This window comes from Balearica regulorum, chromosome 5, assembly GCF_011004875.1.
Source record: "Balearica regulorum gibbericeps isolate bBalReg1 chromosome 5, bBalReg1.pri, whole genome shotgun sequence".
NCBI classification, from domain to species: domain Eukaryota; kingdom Metazoa; phylum Chordata; class Aves; order Gruiformes; family Gruidae; genus Balearica; species Balearica regulorum.
In genome coordinates, this window is record NC_046188.1 from 35,488,151 (window position 1) to 35,511,625 (window position 23,475).

General features: G+C 34.0%; 1 protein-coding gene across 1 annotated transcript in view; it reads left to right on the top strand.

Moving 5' to 3' along the window:
- Window positions 1-23,475, top strand: part of RYR3 (ryanodine receptor 3) — a 247,414-nt gene that overhangs the window by 48,496 nt on the left and 175,443 nt on the right. The window contains exons 2-8 of the mRNA XM_075754124.1: window positions 4,002-4,121; window positions 8,474-8,581; window positions 15,419-15,493; window positions 16,492-16,570; window positions 19,088-19,200; window positions 19,639-19,738; window positions 22,734-22,827. Of these exons, the coding sequence (XP_075610239.1) occupies window positions 4,002-4,121; window positions 8,474-8,581; window positions 15,419-15,493; window positions 16,492-16,570; window positions 19,088-19,200; window positions 19,639-19,738; window positions 22,734-22,827 (689 nt within the window). The remainder of the gene's footprint in view (window positions 1-4,001; window positions 4,122-8,473; window positions 8,582-15,418; window positions 15,494-16,491; window positions 16,571-19,087; window positions 19,201-19,638; window positions 19,739-22,733; window positions 22,828-23,475) is intronic.

The following is a 23,475-nucleotide window of genomic DNA, read 5'->3' on the forward strand; positions in this document are numbered from 1 at the left end:
TTCAGACTGCCGCTTCAGCTCTGATCAAAGCAAACAGAAATTTATGGTTTGGTACACACAGTTATGCAGTTATCTACTTTCAAAAAATGAAAACAAATCTCCAAAGCTGTATTTTTTTTTTCCTTTTGCAGAAGTCATGCTTTTGTTTGAATAGATGAATAATATTGGACAGAATTACGACACATTAACTACATGACACTTGGTACATTCTGCAGGATGTCAGACCACCTGAAATATATTTTAGTAATGTCAATGTCTTTGCGTGTATAAACATTCTTAGAATTGGGGTTGGAGTTATCTGATCTGTGTCCTTTTGCTAAAGGACTGACTGACAAATTCTAACCAGATAAGCAATTTCTGGACAGGAGAAGGGGAAAATTTTCACTTCTTCTTCGTTCAGAAAAAAAAAAAAGTTAAAAATTGCTGTTCGTATGTATTTGTGAATAGATGTTAATTACAGTAGTACAAAATGGATCTCATGGTTAATTTTATGTAATTATTTATGATGCTACTGGTGGAAACCAGTTATTAGTAATTGACACTTAGAATGTGTGGACTTTTTTGAGGAACAATAGCGAAGGTGGTTTCTTGTGCAAAGCCTAGTGGTATGCAAATTTATTACTTTTCCATGTGCTCAGTAAGTCATAGAAGCATTTTGATCAACCTGAACTTATCCCCATCGTTTGCTCACTGAAGCGAAACCTGGTAAAATTTAGAGAACATTGATACGACTGTTGCATATTATGATTTTGATCTGAAGAGGTGTAACGTGTGATGGAGAGAGAGGTGTGAATCTGTAACAATACTTCATGGTGATCAGAATTTTGAAGTGGACTTCTTCCTTAAATTAAGCACTTTAGATAATCTGAGAAACTTAATCTAAATTAGCCCTTCTCTAGTGAGGTGTTAGACCACTGCTTACAGAGGTTCTTTCCAGCCTGGGATTCCTTCCACTCTAAAGCTATTTTATTTAACTCCCTCCTCCCCCTGCTGCCCCTGCGCCCCAAACGAAAAGCACTAGAAAAATAAATTTCTAAACATGGAAAAGTCAGAGCTGCTAGAGGAGAAAGTTTGTATTTAAAACACTTACTACATTTAAAACATTTAAATGTATTAAATTCCTGGTTGACAAACTGTATCTGAATGAACTTGTGTGCAGGTTTTTTCTTTTGCTTTGAGAATTGGCTGTATATAACTTAACTAACAACTCATCACTGCCCATCGCATGAATCTCTGCATCTCGTTGAGCTTGCAGGCTTCTCCTTGTCATACTAAAAAAGGTATATTGAAGTAAATGGATTAAATTCTATGTAAGAGAAGTGAAGATCAGGCTTAAATGGCTCTGGCACCATGTGTATTTAAAAACAAAGGGGAAGAACAAAATGAGTTTACTGGGAAAAAATTTTACAATGTCAGAATTTGTGTGAGACGAGACTCAAGAAAATAAGATACTGCTGAGACATGGTCAGCAATTTCATTATAGGGTAACAACTCCATAAAACTAATTTCTATTAGCATCTTCAGGCCAGAAAAGCAATTTCAGAGCTCAGCTAGAATGATCTTACATCAGTAAGTACGCTATAATACTGAGTCATCTTAACGGCAAGTCATTGTCTTATTTGCACATTATATAGATTCCAGAAATTCCTTATGCTCATTCCACCTGCACTTGAATGATAGACTCTTCAAAACTCTGCTCCAAAACATTCTACAATATACTATTATTACCACTTTTTAGAAACTCTATTAAAGTTGTTTGTCCTATGTAGCAAATACATAGTTTGTTAAATGTTGCAGCACAAATGAAAGGATACATTGGGAAATTAGGGGAATAATGTAAAATATTGATGTTGAATGCTGCATACAGACCTTAAGACATTATCAGTGTTTGTATTTTGGGATAATGGCATTTAATGATTGATAAAGACTTTGTGAAGCGAGTGTAAATTCTGAAAGGAATGCTTATTTTTTGAATTCTAGAAGATTAAAATCTTCATTTCATTATGCTAGAAACTCTTGCCCTTTTATGTATATGGATTTAAAAAGAAAATAGCTCATTTATGTAAGTAATTCTCATTTTAAGTTGTTATGTATGTTGTCTGAAGGCATAATTTTACTTGTTAGAAAACTATGAATTTCAATTGATACTATGTATATGCCTCTATGGAATGATGAATATTTTAATGTAGTAGGGCAGATAAATACAATTTCAGCTATATATAAGTAATTTAATGTAATCCACTGATAAGTGCAAAGTAAGTGGCAAATCTCAATTTTATTCTAAATCTTGGTATTTATAAATTAAGGTTTTAGTATTTTATTTTTAAATATCTGAAATATGCATGTTCAAAGATTGATACAGGAACTAGATGATGAAAAATGTTCTAAATATCTTTATTTTTATCTTAGATACATTCCGATTTTCCCCCTAAATATAGATGCTTCTGATGCCAATTTTTATAAATTCATGGACAGAGGGATATAGTAATGAGTGCTTAATTGTATTGTTTATATTTTGCAACTTATTACAATGAAGTTTAAAAGGCAGAAATTTTTTTACTAATGAGTTTGAAAGCTGAGAATTTCAGAGAGCATTTTGCAGAAATGGAAGCAGAAGCAGCAGGGGAAAAAGAAAATGAATTTGTTTAGCATTAATTAGCTAATTCTGTCTACCTCCTACTTGACTATACATCTTAAAATTGTTTAGAGAAGTTTCTTGAATTCCCATTCTGTGCTGTTAAAACCATTATTGATCGTTATGCGAAGCTAGATAAGGAACTCTGTCTGTAACTGCTTATTAGTCTGAAATGTAATAGCTGTCCATTTTAGTAGTAGTAAGCAGGCAGTGAAGTGCCACCTAAAAGAAAGCCCTATAACTTGCGCACACTTGCAAAATCACACAAGTGAAAAACCTGCCTTTGAATTCCCATTTTAAAGGGCGCGTCACTTAATTCCTTTGGTGAAAATCACTTTGTCACTCCCAGCTTTTATTTCAAGGGTCAGTAGCTGTGCTGCTGTCATAGTATTCCAGTTGCATAATGGGACTGGAAAAAGCAGTGCTGCTTTTAGAACATAATTGTTCAAGTGATCTCTGAGTTCAGTACGGGCGGCTGTTGTGTATCTGCTTTGACAATAATCGACACCAGTATAACTTCATAGCTGGATGGGACACTGACATATCATATCACTCTTGTTTTATCAGCTTCCACCCCCTTACAAACTTCTAAGGCAGTGGCTTTTGGTGAACAGCTGCATACCTGTGTATAAATAAGTTCTTCCACATGCTAGTCTGCAAGTGATGTTTTTCTCGGTTAGTGGACAAGTTTTGGAAAACAAAATTATTTTTAATTCTCTATATACCTTTGACACAGCTGAACACTAAAAATAGTCTGTTTTGGCTCGCTTATATCATGTTAAGAGGTGACTAAGGGCTTGGCACTTTGTAAGTAAGTGTGGTTCTGGCGTTGCATTATGTAACGATTTGTAAAAGAGCTTTTGGAATAATTAGGTTAACTAAACAATGGGGCTGTTTCGTGTCACTTTTCATGCATTCAGAGGATTTGTGTTGAGGACTCACTGTGCCAAAAAAAATAAATTTGTTTATATTTAGGTTACTATTGTTTACAAAATCCCAGTAACAGGTCTTTACTGTAAAACATTAAACACGCTTTACTAAGTTAAGCCGAGTAATGGTGTGTTTACAATTTTTTATGACACCATAGCAAACCCCTGCTAAAGCAACAGAAGGACACACCACTTGCAAAAGCCCTGGAGGCAGCGTGTAGTCTTTGTCACTTTGATATAGTCTTGAATATAAATCTGTACATAAACAGCCATTTACATACGCATCAAAAGAATCTCTGCATAGGTACATGATATCAGTTATAGGAGTATAATGTGTTCATTTTCAACAGATTCTGTGATCCAGGGTTTATTAGCATTATAGTGTGTATGTAACTTCCAAATATTTACTTTTTTTCTCCTACGTTGTTTTGTGACAGGATGACGAAGTAGTACTTCAGTGTGTTGCCAGTGTTCACAAAGAACAAAGGAAGTTCTGCTTGGCAGCTGAGGGACTTGGGAATCGCCTGTGTTTTTTGGAACCAACATCAGAAGCTAAAGTAAGAAGTCAAAACTCTCAACTGGTGTCACTGATCAGTGAATGTTAACCTACTTATTATCCATGAATGCATTTAATTGTGGTTTCTTTTACGTGATGCTAGGTGCACCTTTTGTATGCTCTTCTTTCTGTGACTGCAACATGAGATTTCTTAGAGATTCTAAATATACTTTGGGGCATACCTGTTAACAGTCAAAAGTCACTATTCTTCAACTATCTAAAATAATTCCTGTAACTGAAATACTTCATATTTTCCTGTAACATTCAATACTTTATAATATTTCATGTTATTAAGATTTAAGTTCACTAAAAAACTTATTCTTATTACTGCCATAGGTTCAAATATCTTCATGTACTGGACTGATAATTTTAGAAGCATTGTCACCTGTTAGTTACTGGCGTTCAGTGTTGCTCCTAACTCTGTTGACTAATCAGAAAGTTGAGAGTACAGGGAATAGAATTATTAAGTAATTGAAAAGTTTTAAAGATAAGTGGCAAATGGAAAAAAAAAAGTGAGAGAGCTGTGAAGAAAAAAGAAAAGAAAAGAAAGTAGTAAAAGGAGCTTGAGAAGAGAGAGGAGAGAAGAGATGAAACTTTAGACCTGTACTAGAGCAGAATGTTAAGAATAAAGGCAAACAGAGGAGGGTCTGCTCCATCTCATCTTTGTTCGCTCTGCATCGTTTTTTTTTCTTTGTTTTGTGTCTTTATTTCTTTTCGCTTCTTCCTGATAATTTATTTCTCCTTCTGATTTTTTTTTTTTTTTAGTGGGGTCTTTGTATCATTTCTTTTGAATTGTTGCCACGCGGTCCTATTTTTATTCTAGGTATTATGACCATGTTACATCCACGGTGTCTATGTGTGCAGATCTGAGCACAGTACTCCAGGTGTGGCCTTACCAGTGGTTATTCTTGTGGCCTTGTTTTTCGTCTTGCTGCATTTTGCTGTCTATTTTAAGAAACTACAAGTGAAAATTAGACAAGTGTGTGTTACTGATTGGCTTAGGGTGGATAGCTGTCATTGACTGATGACGATTAGGTATGCACATACCTTTGCAATGTTAAGAAATAATATCAAATTGAGAAAATACTATGTTTTATCAGTAAATCACAGTGTACCTTTCAGGAGAAAATTTTTCTCGTCTCTCCCGTTTAAATGGAAGTCTAAGGCAGATGAGTGTATCTGTGGTCAATCAGAAGTCTGTGAAAATGGCAGCTTGCTGTTCTATTCTGTACTTTCTATGAATTATTTTGAGCTGCTTGAGATTTTTCTTTTCGATATATTTCAAAGTGTGGCCCCTTTTCATTGCTGTAGGTCTTCATTTGTTCTATAACTGCTTGTGTTGCTCCTCTCTAGCTACTGTGTAGCCTGAATCTGTTTCTTCATGTCACCTCTCCTATCGGATTTGACCTATTAATATACTTTGCCTGCTCTCTGCTCTTCCTCCAGAAATCGATTCAGATAAAAATAAAAGTAATTTGACCTGGACTCTGATTCATTTCTGTGAGCTATTTTAAGACTCGGGTTTTTTGCAGATCTATTGAACATTTCTAGTTCAGTAGCTAGTTTTATGTATCTTAACACCTCATTCAGAAAAATGAGGTATATTCAGTGTTATGAATGTGTTGATGCAAAACTGGTAACTCTACATGAAAGACCTATTTGGAAATAGTCTCAGAAACAGACATCTTATAAAAAGAGCAGCTGTCAGGGTAGAACTGTCATTTTTTTCTTCAGATTTACTTTGCAAATTTGTGTAAGTTTCCTGTATGAAATTTGTCTTTTTGTTTATCTTCCCGTATGTATGGACAAGACTGCGCAGAGGTGCGCTGGAAGAACTCCCAAAAACTCTCATTGACTTTGAAGAGCTATGTATTCCAAATCCCTGCTTTCTTTTATCATATATCTTATCAGTCTGCTATATAGATTTACTTACAATAACACTTGTTCGGCATATCTTTAAATGCCTGTAAAATAAAATACTTAATTCTTCACTTGAATTTTTTCCTTTATTTATGATTCTTAAAAATTATGTTATCTTACTTCTGTATGTCCATTTCAACTTCCCGTAACCAGAAGGGGGATAAATACCAATGCGTATTGTTACTTTACAGCAGGTTCTAAAACCTTATCTTAGTACCTGAACAGATTTTGGTTTTCAATTCAACATAAAGATTCTTGACATGAATACTTCCCCATCTTCTACCTGTAGCTCTCACATTTCACTGAACAATTTTTTTTTTTTTTTTTTTTTTTTGTGTGGGATTCCATTACAATACAACATTGCTCAGAACTGGGGAAAAAAAGCATAGACTAACAGATGGTCGAGATTTTATCAAACCTTTTTAGCTGTGTAGTTATTAGGAGTATAAAATGGTCTGCCACACAGAGATTGTTGAATATCAAACTTATGAAACAGGATCATTTGCAAAAAGACCAGAAAACAAATGAGCCTTGATAGACTCAATAATTACTGTTTTGGTTTTTTTTGTTTTTTTTTTTAAGAAGCAATCTAGATTAATTAAGGAGGTCAGTTGATACTTAGGTCATGTACCATCCACATAAATTATCTTGCCTAGTATTTCTCAGGTCAGTAGAATTTAAAAATGAATTTGTTACCATCCAGCCACAGAAATGGGGTATATGATAGAGTACATGTGTTAGCTTATTGTGTTACACTGCAAGTTTGAAAGAGGGGGCAGCTGCTCTAAGTCATGGGTGGAAAAATCATTAATTTCATAGTTCTCAGTGTCAATATTCTTAAATAAAGCGGAATGCTCCATAAGCTATGAAAAAGAATAAGAAGTGAAAAATCAGTTACATTAACCTAAGATGTACATTTTATGCAAACTGTGACTAGGAGTACATTGTTTTAGTGTGTCTTTCATTAATACAGCACTAAAGTAAGGGCTGCAACAATTTTCAAATCAAAATGCAGCGTATGTGGCACAAGACCAGTGGCCAGCGAAACAGATGGGAGTTCTTTTGTTCAGTTGGGAGGTGTTGGATCATACTGATTATGCCATATTCAGTTTGGAGTGGGATTAAGTGCCAGACCTATGTTATCACCAGCTATGTTATTTTTTCCTAGATAAAATTCCCGTTTAGTTTCTGAATTTAAAAGTTCCACATTGAAAACAGAAAGAATTGATAAAGATTGTGGGGTCTTTGTTTGGGTTGTTTGTTTGTTTGTTTGTCTGTCTTTTTAAAATTCAAATGTACTTCAAGGACAGTGTGATTTAACACATATTCAAAATGTCTTAATAAAATGAATGCTGCATAATCTGAAAGCTGCCACAGGATGACAACAGAAAAAACTCAGCATTATGAAGAATTTTATTCCCTCCTGTCACACTGATTTTAAAAAAAAAAAAAAAAAAAAAAAAAAAGGAATTCTCATTCATAGCCATGGTCATAAATCACAGAATACTGAATCATTAAGGTTGGAACGGACCTATGGAGATCGTCAGGTCCAAAACCTCTGCTCAGAGTATGTTAAGCCAGAGCAGACTGCTCAGGACACTGTCCAGTCAAGGTTTGAATATCTCCTAGGATGGAGACTCCACAACCTCTCTGGGCAACCTCTTCCTGTGTTTACCATGCTCATAGTAAAAAAGGTTTTTTTTCCTCAGGTTTAAATAGAATTTCCCATATTTCAATTTGTGTCAATTTCCTCATCCTTTCATTCAGTACCACTGCATAGAGTGTGGCTCTGTCTTCTTTGTACTTTCCTGTCATATATTTATATAGATTGATGATTCCCCTTGAGACTTTTTTTCTTGGACACATCAATGTCAATAAACTGAAAAAAAAAAATAAAAATCTGTTCTTTAAGTGAATGTAAGTTTCATGTTTCAAAACCAGCAGACATATTGGTCCAACAATTAAGAAGGACTCCTAAAATAGTTCATATTATTATATCGTAAGAATCTGAGTCTTTGCCATTTAGTGACAGCTATAAATATGTTCAGAACGTCAACCTTATACGTCAAATAAGATCGTACACCTTCTCTTCTGTTTTGTCAATGGCGTTAGAGAAAAAATACAATGTTCATGGTATAATTCTAAAAGACAGGAAAGCAATTATATGTAGAGAAAAACTTTTTGCTTTTGAACCTGATGATGTTTCGGTTTACTGTGAAGAATACAGCTCTAGGAAAAGTAAAGTTATTGCACTGACAAGTTATGACGAATGGATTTATATTATTTTCATACAGGGAAATATCATGTGTCTCAAACGAGTAAACATTAAGTATGGATTCTAAAATTAAAATACATATGTGTTCAAACACACTTTTCATCCTGTTTCACCTGCTCTGCTGATCTGTTCTTACATCGTTTAATTTATTTTTACAGTATGTTCCTCCAGATCTTTGCATCTGTAATTTCGTCCTTGAACAGTCCCTATCTGTCAGAGCCCTTCAGGAAATGTTGGCCAACACAGGGGATGATGCTAGTGAAGGGGTAAGTAAATTGACATCAAAGAATATTAAATTTCTGAATGTGGATTGTTCTCAATTCTTTCCTTGTTCCAGGATTTTCTAGGAGAGGGGCCTCATGTCTTAGCAGATTCTTCAGTTTTCCTATTTTCATGGATGTTATTCCTCTACTACTATAATTATATTAATTTCTCTTTAGCATTGAGGAGCAGGTGCAGTTAGTCTTTTGAAATATTTACAAGAACAAAATTTACAGAAACATCATCTTCAGAGATCATTTATTACCATCAGTCCAGAACTGGATACTAAAAAAGGAATAAGAGAACCTTTGGACTGAGTTTGGCTTTTATGAACCTGAAGAAAGTCGATGAGACAGGTTTTGTCTGAAACAGAAAAGCATTATTGTATTATAGTGCTATTTATTAATGGGAAAGCAAAATAATTTTCTCATCATGTAAATATTCTATCTCATTTCACTGAGCTAAGAAAGTATTTCAGGTATTTGGATTTAATTTGATTTATCCTCACATGAAATTAACAGCTAGAAATTAAGCCCTATCAATGAAACAAAGTGACAAATGTAAATCTATTTTAGTTCAGATATAAATGTACAATATTTTTCTTTGTGTAACTAAACTGTTTCGGTATAATTTCAAGTTATTTCATCTGTGGTAAAAAGCAAGAACTCTTGGATAGAAATAGCTATTTCAAAATTCTCTTCTTTGGGTTTCTTAATCTTTTACTGTATTAGCACAAGCATACTTACTGGAATGCTTACAGTATAGTGTGAAGTGACTGCAATAAAGTGAAATGTTGTAACTATGCTTGCATTTCATATTACTAAAGTTTCAATTGAATTATCACTTCAAATCTAAGATATACTAAGAATGACTGAAAGAGGACTTCCACACCAGAGCAATTAGGATGCCGTGCACTTTATCATACATTATTTATTATTGACAAACTTATTTAAGAACAGTATTTTTCACAGAACCTCTAGGCCTTTTGTTTGGGAAAAGGAGATGGTGTTATAAAAAAAGCCTAATCGAAACCCCAGATACAGATTTGCCTGTATTTTTAATGATTTGCATAAACAATCATCATTTTTCAATGATCAGCTGAACCTCATTGCCCGTTGTTGAGATGAGACAGACTTACTTCTCATCTACACACTAATACTTTGGAAAGTTTTAGAAGTTACACTTGCTGTTGCAGCTGTGAATCACTTATAAGTAGGTAATTATGCCAACTGTCTCATTCTATATACTTAGGCAGAGTTTGTGTTTCTCTGAAAATAAATTGAGTTGACCTGCAGTCTCCATTCAGTTGGTCACTGCTCTGTTATATTCCTATGTATAAGTTTGAGGAATTTAAAATAAAAAGTGACATCACCTTTTTCTTCTATTCAGTGAACAACTGAAATTTGGAAAAAGAAAAAAAAAAGGAAATACCACTTCTTAATGTATGGGGCGAAGTATTATTAACAAATTAATATTAAATAAGAATTTACAATGTTTATTTGTTATGACAAATTCCATAATTGCTTTCTGGCACCGTGAAAACCACAAAATTGTGTAAATAAAAATCTTTTGCATTTCACTCCCACTTAAAGTTAAATTTGGTAGTAGTCACATGTATGTCTCTTAAAGTTGACTAAACTCTTGACTTTGTTGCGGGCAATGTCAGTGCATTGATGTTTACCATACCTCTCAGATTGCTGCTGCCTGATCAGATCAGCTTGATCTTATCTTCTATGTGCTGTGCTTTAATTGATTTCCCAGCACAGTCCAAAAGATTGGGTGAAAAACATCTCAATTCGATTGCTTTGACCCTTACTCTAATTTCAGCTGAATTGAATTTAACTTTTATTCTCTTACAAACAGAGCATGATAAAGCTGTGGGTTTACTTATTTTATGAAACTAAACGGCAACTAATTATGATGCAAATAATCTGCAGAGCTAGACACTCTGTCTTTTTTAACTTTTATTTTATGTAGGACTGGAAAACTCACATTTTCTGAGTTGTAATTTTTCTTTTATTCTACTTACACACAGAGTTAAGACTGTCACATTAAGTAAAAGGAAAAATAGATGTCTGAGGAAGAAACTAAACATAAAAGTACAAGTCATGTCAGTATTATCTAAGCAAATTTACTTAAAGATAACATTTCACAAGAATTTTTTTTCCCAAATAGAAAATTATGCTTATTTTCTTTCATGATGAGAGATTTATTTTGATTTCTTTCTGCGATTCATATACCGTGTATGCAGTTTTAGTGTTTTCTTCCCTTTTTAGTACAATCCTAGAAAATTAAATAGAATAATATGTAGGAGGAGGGGAATTCTATTATTTAAGTAAATATCCTAGAAGGGAGAATCAAAGGGTGTTTTGTTTACTGGAGGATAATTTCTTGAATGTCATATCCATCTATGCAGAAATGATACATTCAAAATATGTATTATTCTTCTAAAGATGAAAATGGCTGTAGAATAAATTTTTGATATTTTTTTTTTTCTGGAATTATAAATTGCCATTTGCTCTGCAGTCTCTTCATTGTTGTGCAACAATTCACCATTTAAAACACTTTTCAATTTTATCTATTTGTAAATCAGATGCATCAAAGCACTACTTAAGCATTTGTTACTCAACAGTGAATCTTGTTTTTTGCGGGAAATCTCAGTGTAACTCTAGCTGTGACTGGCTGTGCAATGATTGCTTATTGAGACTTTTAATAGGCTGCATGCTCTAGGTAATAAGGAAGGAAAAAAATTGGGTTTGAAAACATTTTTATTTTTCAAAAAGATAAAAGTGGTCAAATATATATCTTAATGCATAAAATATTCATTTGAAATCAAACAATTTGTCAAAGCTCTATATCATCCCAAAGAAGCTAACACTAATAATGAAACTTGCTGCTGCTTTTTTTTTTTTTTTTTTTAATTAATTAATTGCAGCAAGCATTCAAGGTGAGCTGTGGAGTCTCTTATTTCTGAAGGAGGGAATTTCACTTTACAAGATGGCTTCTCAATTATATAAAGTTATAAAGACGTTTAGAATCCTTCTGGATTAAAACTCCTCATGATTTCATGCAGATCAGTAAATATTAAATGATTCAAAAGTAGGATTTGTTTTTATCTGAATAATATGACTGCAGTATTTAATATTTTATTAACAAATGTTAAATTCTTCCTTCATTTTTACTTTTTGAGAAGTACAAGAACCTTTACATTTCTCTGTAACTTAGTGCCAGGATAACCACAACCTACTGGCTTATATTGCGCTCCAGATCTTTAACTGGCCCATATCATGGCACAGCTCGGGGAAGCTGGAATTCTGCTCTATCACCTCTGATCTTGCAATGTCAGCCTTTGCATACACGGTTTTCAAACCTCATTATTATTAACCTGTTGTTTTCCACTGTTTTATCCAGTTTAAAGTGTATTTTTTGATTTTTGCAATTACACTGCTTTCTAGAAAAATGGAATTTTTGATGAAAAAAAAATTTGCCTAGGGAAAGTAAGTTTGATTTGAACACTTCTAGTACTCATAAGCAATAACACAATTTTTAGTATTTCCAAAATATTCACCCATAAACTTAGCCAAAAGATTTAATCTGACATTACTAGTAATATATGAATATTTATATCTGGGATTGGCAGTAGAGGACAAATAATCTGTTCAGTAAAAATGATCATACTGTTGCTCTGCGGCCAGTGGACAATAGAAAAGAAAATGTAGTCTGTTGTGCCGTATTTATTTTGAAACTACCTTGCCCTGCATTTATTTTGAAGCTGGGTACCATCCACTGGGGAAATTGTAATAGGAACACAGCAGTTCACATAAATAGCAAAGAAGAAATAAAAAATGAAAGCCTGAACAATAATGCAAGAAACTTTCTTTCTGGACCACATTTGTTACATTCAGAGAAGGTGGACTCTTAATTAGCTTCTGTCAGCTAGCTGTTGATAAAATGGATGGGTTCTTTTTTAAATTACAATTAACTGATTCTGTTTCGAGATATATGTCATAGCTACCAATCAAGTTAAATATTTTGCATTATCAGGCATTACCTTTACAACGATGAAAATAAATTTACATGGTAATAAGTAATTTCTAAACTAGATTTCGGAAAAAGCTAATTTTGCTATGAAGAATAGAAAATGCTGTCTTTTAATAGTTGTTACATATAGAGAGAAAAATGACAGCATGAAATGTAGGAATGAACATCTTAAAATGTTCATTTACATTCTGTTCTCAATATGAAGGCATTGCTAACAATAGAATTTGGCCTCAGATAATTAACATTAACCTTTTTGGTGGTTCCACCAGTCTATCATTTCATTAAACAGTTTGTTTTCATATTAAATTTAGTTTGGAATAGAGTTCTCCTGTTAGTTTCAGATTTTTCTAGAGGATTATCTAGTTTATCTGATTTTTGGGGTTTGTTGGTTTTGTGTGGCTTTTGGTTTTGGGGTTTTGGGGGGTTTTTGTTTTGTTTTGTTTTTGTAGTTGTTGGTTGTTTTTTTTTTAATGAGTCAACCTTAAAATTACAAGTGATTCACTTAAAAGCTTTCAGTAAAAAAATAGCATGAGGTGTTTTATTGCTTGTTCTCAGTATGCATATATTTGTTATAAATTGACTACATCTAATTTTCTTCTGACAACCTGTCTACTTACAGTTGATTTTGCTGTTAAGGTTTTCCTTGTTGATTAAGAAAAAAGTTGTAATTTATAAAAGAAGTATTATGTACACTGTTACATGATGTTTTTCTAGTTTTCTTCCCCAAGCAGTGATAAGTTCCTGCAGGATATATATTAAAAACACTTTTTATGGATGACATGTTTTGGAGGAGCTCTTGGAAAATTTTATTTATTATTTCTGATCAGACTTTTATAATGATATCTAAAAGTATGCTATCTTCTCTGAATCACCAGCAATAATTATCTCATATTTGTCTCCAATTTTTCCCAATAATCTAATACGTTTTCGATGTGGATCCAAAAATCATTATCCAGGAGTTTGTTTTTTTTTTTTAGTTTGCTACTGAGTATACTGAGAAATTTGAATATTGTGAAAGATATTATACATAGTATCCATATAATTCTGAGAAGTTTCTCAATAAAATTTACTACATAAAATTACATAAGACTGTTAACAGCATTAAGTTCCAACATAACCAGGTCCCAAATCCCTATTTGTTAATGTCTTTGTTATTAGCTAGAAAAATAGAAGTAGGATTTTTATTTGATTGCAGTTGTAATAAAATACCTCTGCTGAATTACTTTTAGATTTTTATTGCTTCTGTTTGGACAAATAACATTTCTTTTTTAATCCTTTGAATTAGTATTAAGTATTCTATGTGTCGAGCTACAGAATGTAGCAGTTTCCTCAGCTTGATGTCTTCTAAGTTGTGGTTCTGTAGAACACAAGTTATACACAGCTTGTAAACCTATTGACCTAACTGATAATTTAACTAATGTATTGTTTATACAGTGCAAAATAATTTGCCTACACATGTATAACCATTATTTGAGTTCCTGGAACTACCTTTAGTTGTCTTGATCCCTTCCATGTGAATCCAAGGAAAAGAACTGACCTTAAAGGTAGTCCTTTCTAGCAATATGTAATGTACTAGAGAAAATCCCTTTTCTAAAGTTATATTTTGGGGAATCATCTTTCATATTTAATGATAGCCTAAGTATACCTGAAACAAGACCAGAAAGTAAATGCTTTTTTAAATGAAAAAAACCCTCTGTGTGTGTGAGAACAGTTTCAAACAATTACATGAGAAGTTAGATATTCTTAAATCAGCAATTTCTAACTTATTATCAGGATCCTGATGTTAGACCTTTTATAATTACTCAGGACTTACCAGGTGTAAAAGTTAGGATCTGTACTGAGAGAAAAAATGAAGTATAATGTTACCCATCATAGTATAATAGCATTAACATTAATCATGATATCCTTAATTCTGCAAAATGTGGAGATCACTTCCCTAAAAATGTTCTTCATACAATCTGGGTTTGAGGATCTAAAAGTAAAAATGAAAGCCTTAGTTTCAGTGGAAAGCACCACAATAAATCAAGAATTTAATTTCTTGATCATATTATTTAAGTTTGAATAGGCTTGTTATTTATAAATAACTAGGAAATAAGTTGATAGATGCAGAAAAAGGCTGAGGCAGACTTGAAAACCTATAAAGCTTGTTGTCTGTTGTTCCATAAGTAACTTTTTTGTTAAGGTTCTCCCCTTGGAACTTGTTTTCTTCTGGTCACCAAAAGGAGCTCAAAAGATGTGTGTTAACTTCGCTAAAGGAAGCACATGGAAAATCCAGTTTTGCGTCTCCCTGATCTTGTCATAAATTTCCATAATTGAAATTAATAACTCTGGTTGGTTGAAATTATGAATGCAGCTGCTTTACTGAATCTGGTAAATGCTTAAGATAGCATTAATCCTGGCAAGTAGATATCCTTAATATATGCTTAAACTATTCTAGGCAATAGGTGAGTTTTGCCTCTTTCAGATTTCAGTTTGTGTATACATACATATACTTATTTTATTATTTTTTTTTTAATGCATCTGAGAAGTTTATAAGAAAGGTAAGTAATATCTTATTTAATTCAAAACATTTTTTGAAAATGTTTTTGACCAAGAAGAACATTTGTTCCCTTGGTAGATATTTGGTTATTGCTGTAGCTACTTCATTATTTACAATTTTTGCCCAGCATATACATTTCATAATTTGCTTGAATATTTGCACTTATTACTTGAACTGCAGTAGCTTTTCATGTTGTTACATAATTCTGATCGTAGTCCACGCAGTGCAGTGGACTTCTGACCTTCTCTGTCACGTTCTGTAGGCAGCTCAAGGGGGTGGTCACAGAACCCTGCTGTATGGCCATGCTATACTACTTCGACATTCGTTTAGTGAAATGGTAAGTGAAAGAGCACTTGCACAGAATGAGAAACATGAAACTCAAATAAACTTCTTTTTATCGAAATAAAAAAAGTATAAATGTGAAAGAATGTTCTTTCTAAGTTCTGTTCTGCACTAGATAAAAAAATAGCTTATGGTGTCTCAACACAATGGAAGTGGCCCTTATATTTTAAATTCAGATTCTTCAATCCATTTCACTCAGAAATGTAGCTGAAAAGCTCCTTTAGCCAGGGATTATTTCTGTGTCCTTAAGGAATCCATTTGAAATTCTATTAGCAAGTTGCTGCTATCGCAAATGAATTTGTCATGATATGTGTTATTTTTTCCATCATATTTTATAAGGTAAGGTGTTCCTTTTAACATCCAATAGTTCCAAAGGACTATGCCCACAAACATGCTATTTTCAGACTACCTCGTGTAAATTTTGTTTCTGCTACATTGTACAACTGGAAAATTTTAACTGTTCTCGATCTTTGACTTATTAGGTCACATGCAAGTATATCTAATAGGAGGTTGAAGAAATGAGAAGTCAAGAAAACATCTTCCCTCCTTTTTCCTGTACTGGAAGACTCTACATTAGTCTTTAAACTCTGTTACTTATGTTTATGAACCATACAAATTGTAGTTGCTTTGATATACCAGAATTGCAAGTATGATTACTGCCTTTTGGTACGTTCGCTATGTTTTCAGAAGGCAAACTTCTTACCGTAATGCTGTAACAAGACGTTTGCCTGTTCCTCTCTGATGAGCTAAGTGAAACTTTGGAAGGTAGGAGCTAAACTGCACCGAGAAATACGTGCTGGTGTAGAAAAAGATTTTTTTTTTTGTTTTAAAGTCAGGAAGAGCTTGTATACAAATAATGTCATGGTTAACTCATTTTAAAAAATTAAGCACATGCTGAGAGTGAGATGGAGCAATGTGAATGTATTAATTTGGCATGTGTGTTAATGGATACTGTTGGGTTTTGTTTTTTTCAATAATTTTACTGTTTTGCAGTATTTGACATGTTTAACATCATCAAGATCCCAGACGGATAAACTTGCATTTGATGTGGGACTACGAGAAAATGCAGCAGGTATGGCAAGTTATTTTTGAAGGACAACGTGTCACACATTTTTGGTTTTAGAAGAGGTATTGAGATTAATGGCACTGTAAGCTTATCAATGTCATGATTATGTGTTTACTAGAAACTAGATGACTGAAAAGAGATTACAACTGTCAATACTGATGACTTTCAGTAAATCAGCTGACTTTGTGTAAGCATGTGAGAGTGCCTTGCAATTAAACTGAGTTACCACAATTCAAATAAAACATGTGATAATGGTCAAAGTGAAAAATTTCCATTGAATAAAATAAATTTGATGCATTTTTTTCCTATTTGTATGGTTTGGCACTTTCATTAGAATTAGAGTACAGAAAAGCCATGTATCAGTGCATTCACAGTATACATTGTAACCATGCAACAGAAGGAGTATGCAACTTGTAATGCAGGAAAACAAAAAAATGTAATAAGCACATTGCTAATAGAGCTAAAGAAAAATAAAAGCATAAAATGGATCAAAATAATAATGAGACAGAGTGGAAAAGACACAACACAAACAAGAAATGACAAGAAAGCTTTAAAATCTAATGAATAGGTTTCTGGGAGTACTGCCAGTAACAGTGCTGCTGACAGAAATATAGTAAAAAAAATAATTGTGCTCCCATGAAATCAAATATAAATTTTGAGATACCATTGGGAGCTACGTTAAATGAATTTAAAAGCAACGCACCCACAGAGAGCAACAAATAGGTTTATGTGCTCCCGTATACATAGTAGGAATAGTTACTGAAAGTGATGAGTACTCATCAGAAAGTAACAGGTGACCCTGCAGTACCTACACCCAGACACATACCTTGAAGGGAAAATCTAAGTACCTGTATGCACACCTCATTAATATGAAGCTTCAAATAAAGAAATGCCAGTTGTATTAATATCAACCTATGCTTTCTATTGGTTTTTTTTTTTTTCATTATTTTGAAAACAAAATCAAAATAGACTAATTGATGATGGAGAGGCACTACCAGTGTAGGTGTTAAAGTGTTTGTGGACCATGGGCTTTGAAACTTCCTTTCCAGATGACTCTCATTGTCTACATGACCTTCTGTTTTGAAGGAGTGAAGTTTGTCTTTCAGGTGTTTGTAACCATACAGAAGGTGGTCTCAGATAGATAGATATTAGAAGCCTGTTTGTTGATTATATCATCAGTTGCTGCTTGGAGATGATTTTCTTTAGGCATGTTGATAAAAGGAATGTATGTGTTCTGTCTCTCTGAAAATTGTTTCAGTGAATTCTGTCTTTATAATTTTATAGGCTTTTTTTCAGAGTTATTGTGCATGTGTCTGCTTGTGCCCATGAAGTTTTGTAACAAATATCTGTAGTTGTCTCATATTGATATTGCTTAACTGTACAGATATAAAAAGACCCTTGTACATGTAGGTAAGATATAAAAAGCAACACATAAAAGGAATGCTTAGTTGTGTTTCTGCACAGAGGATTTTGATAACCTATAGTAACATCACTTCTTCTTGCTCTACTACCCCACCCATGAAACTGCCTTATTGAATCAATATTTCAGCTGCAGGAAGCATTCTTCACCTAGCAGGTACTGAGTGAAAAGCCACGGGATATTTAAAATTATTCTCTTTTAAAGATCTAGCACTTTACGCTTTTAGGGATGCAACTTTCACTTATTGTCTTCTTTATAATTAGTTTCATAACCTTCAAATTTTGTTTTGAGGAGTTTTTACATGAAATTTCTTAGCTGATCACACAGACTTTTAGCTTTGTCTTATGCTACCAATTTTGCTTTTGTTTTATTTTCTCCCACTTTTCATTGCCCAGTGAGAAAGTTGTATTCAATTCATTTTCTTCAGGGTCTTAACTAAACCCTGAAGGATGTGAAATTTTGGAATGAATTGGGTAATTTTCCCAGAATCGGTGTATGTGTGCAAAGTAATCTGGAACCTGATATTTAATGTGTAGGAAATGTTCTATGGTTGTCGCCCTTAGGCTTGGCTATCCTGTAGTCATATAGTCTGTAGTGCTAATGGAACTGCTTCCAGAACTGATATTTGTAGTGTAGCAATATTGTAAAGTTATGGAGAATATTTGTTTCAAAATTCTGTATTCTACAACATAAATGTAGCTTAGAGTGGAAATGATACAGAAGATTGTGAATTAAATACAAACATTAAGCAAAAGAACACACAAAAGGTGATAATTAAGACTGAGGTAGCTGTCAGCAATTTACTGGCAGTGAGAGTCTTGAAGGGAGGGCAGTTCTGAGCAGTGTTTTCTACGTGGTTAGTTGCTTTAAAAAAACATGAAAAGGGAAATATCAGCTTCAGTGATGAAAAAGATTGGTTGTCAAAATTTTCAAGGAAAAAGAAAAAAATCAAATGGATTGAAAAGAGGAATGAGGTGGTTTTATAAGGTGAATGTTTTATAAGACACAATTCTTTATTATGTTATTTTAATGTTGTATAAAGACATCCTTCAATTTCTTGTTGTCTGTTTTGTACAGCCTTGCTAAGTATCTCTGTCCTTTAGGTGAGGCATGCTGGTGGACAATACACCCGGCTTCTAAACAAAGGTCAGAAGGAGAAAAAGTTCGAATAGGTGATGACCTTATCCTGGTCAGTGTGTCCTCTGAAAGATACCTGGTAGGTTGGTTGTTTAGCAAGTGGACACATGGTGGGAAAATACAAAATGCTGTGAGGAGTTGGGGAAAATGGTTGGGATTCTTATAAATTATTTTTTTTTTAAATCTAGGAAATAATGCATGGTTGTAATGCACTTTTTTTTTTTCCCCCCCCTCTAGAACAAGTTTTTTTGCATGCCTTTATCCCCAGATGTACTTCAGCATTCTCCATCTTGGGGAGTTTTTATTTCTGTAACTGTGGAAGATTTTTTAGCTGCAGCTGGCGTCTGCTGATTAGGTTTAGAAAAGAGTTCATTTTAAAAGCAAGTGACTACTCAATTGAAAACAATATTTGTATATTTACTTTATTATGTATTTCTATTCTGTCAAGAAATTAATATACTAAGTATTTTTAAGTGCATAAATTTCACTGTTTCCTGTTACTGTCGTCTTATTTCAGCATCTCTCCATATCAAATGGAAGTATTCAAGTGGATGCCTCCTTTATGCAGACGCTGTGGAATGTACATCCTACATGCTCAGGAAGCAATATTACAGAAGGTTTGTCATTTTATTTATTTAGAACTGTATATACTTTAGCTTGCTTTATATTGCTTTTCATAAAAAGTGAAAATGAAAAAAAACGCCACCCTCAGAGCATCAAACCAAAGAGCTTAATGAAAATAAAGGAAATTAGTAAAGGAGAGAAGAATAACAGAAGGGAAAAATGTAGAAATGCAGATCCATCACCCAGATTAACTGAAGAAAAGCTGAATAAGCACTGTAACTTTAGAATAGCAAAGCATAAAAGGCTGCATGACAAATTAAGACTGACAGAACAACAGATGAGTTTATTGTCTTCAGTTTAATTTTGGGGAGTAGGAGCTGCAGAATAAATAAAGCCAGTAAACTTAAATTTCATATTGCATTTTCAATCACCCTGTAACAGAGATAACAGAAGAGAGATAAAAGTACATGCAAAATGGAAAGCAGGTTCGTATTTCAGTCTCTTAGTCGTGTTTTTTAAGGATATTTGCTCAATACCCTTTCTGGATCTCACAGCCATGCTTCCTTGGTGTCTCTTTGTAATACTCAATGAAAATGAGCTCTCTAAATGCATCCTCTGAGTCAGCCTGAAATCCCACACCACAGGGTCGGTCAGGATTTCTCTTTAGGTACTTGACTGCATTGTACAACCATGTTTGAGTAGCATCACCTTATTCTGTTTGAGAAATGTCTTATTCTGTAACAAAAGGCTCGTCCACTCAATACTGCTGCTTAGTTCAGTGCCGTACTCCGTCATTAACACTGTCATAACCAACATTGTACTTTACCTCTTCTGTTCTCTGTTTCAAGCATCAGCTCTCCGTGTTCATGAATGGTAAATGGCTTGAAGTCAGGACCATTTTGTATCGCTTGGCCCTAAAACTAATCACTTATGATATAATAATATACAGGATCATAGGAAAAAATTGAGCTATAACGGACTTGAAAGAGACATTGCATTTCCCTGGGATCAGCTATACTAAGTCTTGATAGAAATAGATTACCCTGGTGCTAAAGACTAAGAGTCACTAGGCATAGCTGAACTGTGGTCAGGCCCTTTTAATCCCAAGTGGTTTAAATCAGCATCCCACAGTGTTCCTGTGCACTGGCCCGTAAGAAACTCATCTCACTCTAGGTTTTCATTTTAAGAGCATACGGGATATGGATTTTCCTTTTAATACTGTCTGATTGCTTTCTTTTGCAAGAAATGTATAATGCTGGAGCTGTATATTTATAAATGGCTGTCTGGTCCTTTGCAATCATGGGTCATAAACAGAATAGAGGTTAACTCTTGAAAAGTCCCCGTGTTCTTAGGTTTCACAGGTAAAACAAAACCAAGCAAACAGAAAAGCCATCCTATAGTAAAATTAAAAACTTGTAACAGATGACAAACATAATGAGCTATGCAGAGAGATCATGGAAGATCAGTGGTATATTAGATTTCTGTAACAGCAGGGATTTGGCAGCTGAATTTCTTAAATGCTTATAGAATCACAGAGTGGTTGAGGTTGGAAGGGACCTGGTTCAATCCCCTGCTGAAGCAGGGTCACCTAGAACACGTTCCCCAGGATTATGTCTGGAAAGCTCTTGAATATCTCTAAGAACGGAGACTCCACAACCTCTCTGGGCAACCTGTGCCAGTGCTCAGGCACCCTCACAGTAAAAAAGTGGTTCCTGATGTTCAAATGGAACCTCCCGTGTTTGAGTTTGTGCCCATTGCCTCTGGTCCTGTCACTGGGCACCACTGAAGAGAGCCTGGCTCTGTCTTCTTTACACTGATGAGATCCCCCCAGAGCCTTCTCTTCTCTAGGTCAAACAGTCCCACTTCTCTCAGCCTTTCCTCACACATGAGATGCACCAGTATCATAATCATCTTAGTGGCCCTTTGCTGTACTTGAAATCCCTTTACTGTGCAGCTCAGAATTGAACACATAATCCAAAATGGCATTTAAAAAAAAAAAAAAGGATAGGGCATAGTAAGCAGAGAAGTAGGTTTTGTACATGTCAGGTTTTTTCCCCAGCTACTTAGGCTTAGGTTTAGCTGTATATACACTTCTCAGAATGATTTCCATGAGGGATGATCATATGTCAAAAGACTTAGCAGCCTAGCTCAAGTTGAATGGACAGACTGAGAAAGTGGGATTTCCTGAGTCTAAGATTGGACTGGAAGTCTCACAACAGACTTTCTGTAATGTTTGATGTACTTTCGATGGAACATAAATGTCAGGGAAGTATATTTTTTTCCCATTATTTCTTTGCTTTGACCTTTGTGTTAATTGGCAAAAGGACAATTGCCAGTTACCATTTTCCTAATTTACAATTTTATATTGAATCAGTTGCACAGTGTGAAAGTTTCCCTCTACCCTACCTCCTTTATGTGTTTGTTCTTTTAAAAGGCATTAATTTCACTTACAAGGTCAGAACAGTTTGGACTGAGGGTCTGATGAATCATTCTCCTCCTACACCATTTTTTTCTTTTCTTTTTTCCTGTGAGGAAAAGTGCCTGGTTTTGACCTGTAGTCTTTGTGTTAAATGGGTTGGAAAGTTAGCTTCCATTAAGCTTAATCTTCAGAACTGCTAAGTGTTTTTCTGTCCTCCGTCTCCTGCTGCTGCTGTGCAGTTTTGATTTTGACACAAATTATAAACATCAGAACAAACTGATGAACTCACCAAATTATTTTGCATTGAAAACATTTAAATTGTATTAAGGGGGAGGAAACTGTGGTATTATATATTTTATTTGGCTTTTACCTAAAGCCTTCAATTTTCAAAGCAATAATTGTTGCAGAAGTTTTTGTTTTCCTTTTCCTTCCCAGAATACTAATTTGATTTTTAAATGTTATGAGATTGCTTTGTTTGGGTCTTCATTTTCAGAACAGATTTAACTGAAACAGGTACTAAAAAAAAAAAAAAAAAGTTGTCATACTAAATTCTTGTTTAATTTTTTTGGAGGGTGTGATTTTCATATTGTTAACGTCGAAGCTAATGAATAACTGTGCTGCTTCTACAGGATATCTTCTTGGTGGGCATGTAGTACGTTTTTTCCATGGCCATGATGAGTGTTTGACAATTCCATCTACAGATCAGAATGATTCACAGCACAAGTGAGTGGTGGTGCATTTTTATACGTTTCCTTCTCTCAAAAAAGAAATTGTTGATTGTCAATTGAATTTGAGGTTAGATAAAGACTCTTTTTAGCAATTTTTAACTAGGCAGTGACATTGTTACAAGAAGTCGAGACCTACTAAGCAGAAAATCAGTCATTAATTCTTTCATTGCTGAAATTCAAGTAATTGATTTCCACTGAGATATCAGCCTGTTATGTTGTTTGTCTTTAACGTGTACTACTATAAGCAGAGGTAAGCAAGCATTAGCGGGGAAGATGGTAAATTTTTTTTAAAAGCCCTAAAAAAATCTCTGAAATTTATGTATTTATATTCCTAAAATAGGAGAATAATGTGAATGCTATATTGACATTTTCAAATGTGTGATAGTGATACAATGTGCTAAGCCTGGTGATTTAGAATTGTCTATCTTTTGGATTTGTGAGCTGCATAATAGCCATAAGGCCAAGTTCGTACTGTGTCATAGTTGTGGGAGTCATGTTTACATTATAGAAAACAAAATGAATACTTGAAACAAAACCCCAACCAAATAGGAGTAGGAGAAAGTGCTGTAGAAAATGATTGTGTTTATTTCCATCTCTTTGTTTAATCAGTGCTATGCATTCCATTAGGACTATTAAGTAAGCT